This window comes from Nannobrachium achirus, assembly GCF_963921795.1.
Source record: "Nannobrachium achirus genome assembly, chromosome: 23".
Taxonomy (NCBI): Eukaryota; Metazoa; Chordata; class Actinopteri; order Myctophiformes; family Myctophidae; genus Nannobrachium; species Nannobrachium achirus.
The window spans coordinates 27,570,654-27,578,196 of NC_137830.1; the positions used below are offsets into that span (position 1 = coordinate 27,570,654).

Sequence of the window (7,543 nt, forward strand, 5' to 3'; positions counted from 1 at the left end):
GAAAATAGCAGATCTACAGGCTCACAATGAGCTTGTAGATCATCTATTCTCAAATGGCCAAAATGTGTAAGGCTGAAGTAACTATGTTTTGTAAGAGCCTAATAATCAAAATTATTATAAAAAGTAACTTAAAGGAGGACTTCACTTTCAACGTTCTTCATATAATTGGTCCTTACTATTGTTCACAATAAAATAACACAATTTTGTTCTACTCTGTCTCTCTTTGGAGGGTTGTGGCCAGTTCGGAAATCTGTCTATATTTAGATTGTTATTATCGCGAGAACAATGGCTTCCATTATAACATTGGGTCTTTTCAGGAATAAAAAGCCTACAGTTTCTATTAGATTGGATTCCCCATCAATGATGTCACTGGTAGACAGGTTTCTGAACTGCCCACAGCCCTCCTAAGAGACACAGACCAAGTAGAAAGAAATTGTGCTATTTTATCATGATCATTAGTGAGGACCAATTATATTAAGATAGGTTGAAAAGTGGTGAAGTCGTCCTTTAAGTTTTCAAATGATATTGGATATTGTAAAGATTTGCCTCTGAGATGTAGTGGAGTAGTACTGAAAATTGTAAATACTCAAAATGTGTACTTAAGTACAGTACTTGGGTAAATGTACTTAGTTACTTTACACAACCGCACTATACAGTGTATTAACTGTACGTCAAGTTGAGGCCATTTCTATTTGGCTAACGCTATACAGATACACAATGTCAATAGAAACCATGATGTCACAAAAAAGGCTGCATTAGGATGCGGGTTATTTGATACCCTCATAACTCTTGGCTGACGGATACATTTTATTTTTGCAGAATCACTATCAAACTCAACAAGTACACTCAAATGCAACTTGGAACATGTCTTGAGATTAGGGTCACATGCACGTGACCCAAATGTATGTTGGCATATGAATAGAGCCTATATTTAGGCTGTAGCTATATACAGTATCTACAAAAATGTCACACTATATACAGAACTTTGAAGACATTATTTTATAATGTCACAGCACGTCAGTGGCAGTATGGAAAAGTACTGGGGAAAAAGAAGAGAAATTGAAACCATATTTATTGCAATTATGTTTTGTTAGATTATGTGCCACTGCCTACACATTTCCTCCCCAAAAAAGAAACACAATCCAAGGAGGAATATTATCTTACTTTAGTTTCCAGGCCATACCACAAGTTCACCTTGAAGAGCAGTGTTGCAGCAGAGCTGAGAAGTATCTTTCCTGGATAGTTGTGGTTGAACTCAGTTGAGTTCAGAGGTGGTTTGGGTTCATGTTTAGTCGACAAAAAATGAAACACTGCTCTGAATGGCAAAATACTGCCACCTTGTGTCTAGAAATAAACCTGCAAACTGTTCTGTCCTACTGATCGGCATTCAACAGTGGATTAGCCCAATAAATCCCACACAACTCTTTGTCTCAAATTAATCATTGTCAATATTTCGATTTTTTTAAAACATTGTGTAATAATGAGGGCCATTACTCTATGCAGTATTTTTAGTGCTAGAACTAATGAAAATGTGTGTTAACACTATATACTGCACATTACCGTAATTTAATGTACTCTAACAAAGCACCAAATAGCACTTGAACAGTTTAGTTTAGTTAATAGGTCTCGTTAGTTTAGTTAGCTCGCTAGTTTAGTTAGCACTTGAACAGTTTAGTTTAGTTAATAGGTCTCAGACTGCAGTGAAAAGCTCTCATCACATTAGCGGTCCTAGGATCTACTCAGACAAGGCTTCTTGGATATGGTAGTAGTTTGTAAAAGGTATTTTAATTTAAAGTATCCATCAGGAATTCAGGATACATTTATCAATAAACTATACTTTTGTCAACAATAAATTATTTTCGTAGAGAAAATTGTATGTTGTTGATGGTGAATACCATCGCCTAACGTCAAGGTTGACAGAATGTTTTGAAAACATTTAAGTACAAGGCACACTCGTAACTATGGATGCCAAACCTCAACCAGCGAGTAAGAAAACGTACGTTTTTCCTCACAGTTAACTATATAATTCAGAGTTCTGATTTGCAATTCGACCGTAGTCGTGGTAAGAAAAAAACTGAATTGCTTCGGCAAAAATAGCCAATCTACAAGCTTCTGCGACGCGCTGTGAGCGGAATCGTCTCTTTTCGGCCAATGTTACTTCTCCCCCCTCATAATAACTTCACGTAGACCTTCATGTGGTTCCTGATGCTCTTGACGATCTGCTCCTCGTCCTTCATCCTGTTGTAATAGTCCACAAACAGGCCGTCGGGGTTGACCAGGTAGATGAGGATGGTGTGGTCCACGATGTAGTCTCCGTCCTCGTCCTTGGGCCCCGGGCTGGCGTACACGCGGTAGTCCTGTCCCGCGCTCTTCACCTCCTCGCTGGTGCCCGTCAGCCCTATCAGGCGCGGGTGGAAGTCCTTGACGTACCTGCAGTTATATGCAGTTATATCAACCCTCAGGTCTTTTGTATAAACTTTCATTTAGTTTTAGTCATATTTTAGTCATCTGAAATGCTTTATTTAGTATTAGTCTAGTTTTTCTAGAGCGGCCATTTTCAGCATTCAACCATGTGTAAAATCAGGCATTATGACGCCATCAAGGTATGCCATATATGTAAAAGTATTCGACTAAAATCTTATGACATATAGGTGCCGTACACACTGCGTTTTGGCAACGAGAATTCCGCAAAAACAAAAGTCAGATAGGCCTTCCGTTCAGACGACAACGGCATTTTCGGGGGTTAAAAACGGAACGATCTGGATCCGCAGATTTGGGTGGAAAAGCTGACTCCTCTCTCCCCTCGATGCACCGTGTGTGCAAGAGAAACGCAAGAAGCAACAACGCATGCTAAGCTTTTTCTCTCCTACTAATATATACAGAAAGCCCCACTTTGCGTTGAGCCTTGCTGGTTGAGTGGTTAAGGAATTGCTTTAACGATCCTACTGCCCCGGATTCGCGTCCCACCCAGTCTTTTCTTTCCGCAATTTTCTTTCGGCGATAAAGTTATTATTATTATTACATTATTATCCATGACGGAGGCGATGAGAGGACTAAGCGCTGTTACCGAATTATGTGAATAATGTAATAATAATAATAACTTTATCGCCGTAAAAGAAATGACCAAGCGGGACACGAACCCGGGGCAGTTGGATCATAAAAGCAAATCCTTAACCACTCAACCAGCAAGGCTCAACAGTAAATAGGGCTTTATGTATATATTAGTAGGAGAGAAAACCCCGATCATACGTTGTTGCTTCTTGCGTTTCCCTCGCCCACACGGTGACATGGACACTACATCATTTCGGCTTCATATGAACGCTTGATAAAAAGAAAAAACGCAACAGAAATATCCCGGGACCTCGCCGTTTTCTCTACAGAGCGTTTCCGTATGTACAGGGCCTTAGTCGACTAAATACACAGTCGATTTTGTTGACAGAAAGGAATTTTGGCGTGTCTTGAGGTTGTCGTAATGCCTGATTCTACACGTGTTAGCATGCTGGAAATAGCCAATCTACAAGTTCACAATGCATCGCAGCGTGACACGTTGTGAGCTTGTAGATCTGCTATTTTCAACACCCGAGCGCAAACCAAACATAAAATGACTTATCTTTTAGTTCTCTCCAATCTACTGGATCTCTTCTCCACTCCTTAACATTTTCGTCTAGTTTTTATTTGTAGACAAAATTGTCAATATATTTTAGTCTTAGTTTTAATCATCATAGCTTAGTTTTTATTTAGTTTTCGTCAGTAAAATAAAAGGTTGTCGACCATCATTTTTCGTCATAGTTTTAATCAACCAAATTAAAAGTGTGTACCTGGGGCGCCCACTGGCCTACCGGTCCAGGCGCATACCACATGTAGCCTGACAGCGTGTCGCTAGTTCGATTCCCGATCCCGACTACCTTTGTTGCGTGTCATTCCCCATCTCTCTCCCCATTTCCTGTCAGCCTACTGTCCTGTCAATAAAGGCATAAAAAGCCCCAAAACAAATGTCCGTACCTGTCAAGAGCTGCCACGTCATCCCGCTCCGGGTCCACGGTGATAAAAAGCGGCTGCACCGGAGGCAGGGACGGGTCCTTGTCCAGCGTGGACACCACGGCGCTCATCTTGTCCAGCTCGTCTGGGCAGATGTCGGGGCAGTGGGTGAAGCCGAAGTACAGCAGCACCCAGCCGCCCAGGAAGTCCGCCTTGGTCCGCCGCTGCCCCCTGTGGTCCAGGAGGCTGAAGTTGCCCTGTCCCACAGCGACTTGTTTGAGCTGCTCGACGCGCTCCCTCTCCCGCTGGCTCTGCTTCTCGGCGTGGACGTACCACCACGTGCCCAGGATGCCCCCGGAGAACAGCAGCGTCACCACCAGACGCGTGCCCAGCTTGATCTTTGCTGCCCTGTTGGAGGGATTGGGACCCTGAGAGTAGCAGTAACAGTTAATCAAACTAATAGATTTAATTAATTATAAGAAAACTAGCTATGATTAAATGAAATGTTCAATTAATTATCTATCAATAGTTTGGGCATGTGTTATTTCATGCAAAAAAGATATTAAAGAATCTTGTCGATCGGCTATTGTCACAATTCTTTGCACTATACCACTGTGGGACACCGTATAAATAACACTTAAAGGGATAGTTCGCCCAAAAGATAAGGTTTTCTTTTTTTCTATCGATTACTCACCCCTTGGAGTGAGTTTTTTTGGGGGGGGATTTGTTTTAGTTTTTGTCCCATTCCTAAGCCAATAATTTGATGAGCAGCAGTGGTTCCCTATGGAGACACAAAGAGTCTCCTCAAATTATTGGCTTAGGAATGCGACAAATATCCACAAATCCAAGTCTCCATGGGGTGAGTAATCAATAGAAAAAAAGGATTTGGGGGGGTGAACTATCCCTTTAAGTGGATAATCAATGCGTTCTATAAAATACAATGAAAAGTGGTTCTTGATTATTCAAAAAAAAAAAAGAAAAAAAAAAAAAAAGAAAAGATTGAATAATATAATCGCTGAGAAAACAATGGATGGTTGCAGCCGTACCTGAGAGAGAAAGGCCCTCTGCATCAGGGGAGAATGACGAGGCATGTCCTGTGCTAGAGCCGGTCCATGCGGTCCTGAACTCCTGCTGAGGCTGTGGCAGCGTCCTCTCACCTGGGACTGTGAGGACAAACATGTCCTCTGGGTGTGGAGACCAACACAGTGGTGGTGGAGGAATCTCAGCTGCGAGAAACACCTCAGAAGCCTCGCTCCACTTTGGACATCAGCGACCACAAAGCTTCCTAGCCTGGACATCCTTTTCCTGGAGAAGGACAAAATGGTATTTGTTGGTGTGATAAGTGTTAGTTTGTGTTTTTAAATGCTTGTTAAAAGGGGCCCCATAACATTTTTCATTTCTTCTTGTTTTTTGGTCTTCCCAGTGTCTCTTCCAGCCCCCCCAAAAAACAATTGATTAACTCTAAGGCTAAGCCTTGCCTTTCATTTCAGTGATTTTCTGAATGGCCGTGTCTGAGCGGTACTCTTTTGAAATCAGGCCCCATTCTATGTCACAGCACAGGGGGCTCATTTGAGTTCCTATTGGGCCCCCTCAAGAAGGGGGCGGTACTTTTTGGGAGGCTATATTCTATTGAGACTATATAGTCCAGTCATTTTAGGGTTAGACCTAGAACAAATTGCAATAGTAGCAAACTCAACTGATTTTGTATCCTCATTATGTCCTTAGTGAGGGAAAAAAAGTCCCAAGGAATCCCACCGGGGCAAAGTTTTGAAAACGACCTACCTACCTTCAATTACTATACACTACAATATAACGGAAAAAATGACTGAAAAGAAATCTGCTTTAAGTGGGATATGAGGGGTCAAACTAGGTGTTTTTAATTATTCTGAATCCATTGCAAGCATTTGTTTTGCATGAAAAACATTCCTTGGGCTAAAAACGGACCCCAAAAGACTGAAAATTGATGAAAATTGACGTTTTGAGTGGCCATTTCTGGCCCAAGGAATGTTTTTCGTGCAAAACAAATGATTGCAATGGATTCAGAATAATTAAAAACCCCTAGTTTGACCCCTCACATCCCACTTAAAGCAGATTTCTTTTCAGTCATTTTTTCCTTTATATTGTAGTGTATAGTAAGTGAAGGTAGATAGGTCGTTTTCAAAACTTTGCCCCGGTGGGATTTCTTGGGACTTTTTTTCCCTCACTAAGGACATATTGAGGATACAAAATCAGTTGAGTTTGCTACTATTGCAATTTGTTCTAGGTTTGGCCTAATTTTGGCCTAAAATGACTGGACTAATAATGAGGTGAGGTTCCAAATTTTAGCCCAAAGACAGCGTCCTGTTGCCAACAAAAGGCATTTTGGTAATGCTGTGGGCGTGTTCTCTCCTCCTTGTCATCAGTGCCACTGCCCACACCCTAGGAGTGGTTGGCGAAAGGGCCTTTCTGTGTGGAGTTTGCATGTTCTCCCTGTGTCCCCTAGGGTAGGTACCCTCACAAAAACATGCAGTAATCCTGGTCTCTATACTGCCTCCCCCTGGCCAGCCGGGGTGCCTGATGGAGGGGAAAGGAACTGGTTGGAATAGCGTGCTCCTTCTACACGCTTCCATGTCCAACGGGGGAAACTCTCCCCTGTCAGGTGATAAGAAGCAGCCTGGTCACTCCTCATGCACTGAAGGAACTAAGAAGTATGAGCTCAGTTCGGGGTTCTACCCAGGTTGGCAGAAGGAAAGCAGTGTCCAGGATTACAGCTTTTAGGGTCATGAGTAGCCTAAATAAATATCCCTTTATTTTTTTCTTTCCATTTTCTTTTAATTTTTATACATTTTTATCACACTATTTTGTAACCCATTTTTCACCCAGTGCCAATTGCCATACAAATGTGTCTGCGACCCACAAATGGGGGTCCCGACCCAGTGTGCACTACAGTGTCTCTTTAGCAGCGTGAATATCACTGATGCTAATATGTGGACGAATAATCCAAATGTATGAGAAATTAGTTCATTCATCCATCCATCTAGTTGAAGTGACTAACGTACCCCGGAAGAGTGAGATCAGGTAGTATTGTTGCTTATCTAGTATTGCTGCAAACACGTGCTGCATAAAAACTACAAACATAGCTGATAAAGGAAATGTAAAACGCAAGAAAATACCTCAGTGTTGACGCCTGGTCGACCTTTACCGGCAAACTTTCATAACGTGTGTGTCTGTGTGTCAGTCGGTGTCGCATAACATTCAATTTCAGTTGCGTCATCTAGCTGTATTCCCCCGTCCGATGATTCGACGCGAGGGTAGGGGAGGGGAGTGTGTAGGTCTATATTTATACGCAGCATCACCCCAAATAACCTCTAGGGCTAGGCTATTCTTATATAGGCCTACACTATATCTATTTTTTTAAATAGTTAATACAATTCATTATCACATGATATGCGTTATTTTGTACTGCGGCAGATTCGTGCATATTATTATTACTGCACAACCGAGAAACCGGTTTATACCCAAATATTCCACTAGGTGGCACCATAGGGTGGCACTCATTCACTTTAGAAGTGCAGCAAGTGAAACT

At 42.0% G+C, this 7,543-nt stretch overlaps 1 protein-coding gene across 1 annotated transcript; it reads right to left on the reverse strand.

Moving 5' to 3' along the window:
- Positions 1 to 2,168: 2,168 nt before the first annotated feature.
- sco2 (synthesis of cytochrome C oxidase 2) lies at positions 2,169 to 7,194 on the reverse strand (the record flags this gene model as incomplete). The annotated part of the gene is made up of 4 exons (XM_080754297.1): positions 7,131 to 7,194; positions 5,025 to 5,283; positions 4,003 to 4,406; positions 2,169 to 2,430 (listed from the first exon to the last, which is right to left on the reverse strand). The coding sequence occupies exons 2-4, from the start codon at positions 5,274 to 5,276 to the stop codon at positions 2,169 to 2,171; spliced, it is 918 nt and encodes a 305-aa protein (XP_080610423.1). The 5' UTR covers positions 5,277 to 5,283; positions 7,131 to 7,194.
- Positions 7,195 to 7,543: the final 349 nt, after the last annotated feature.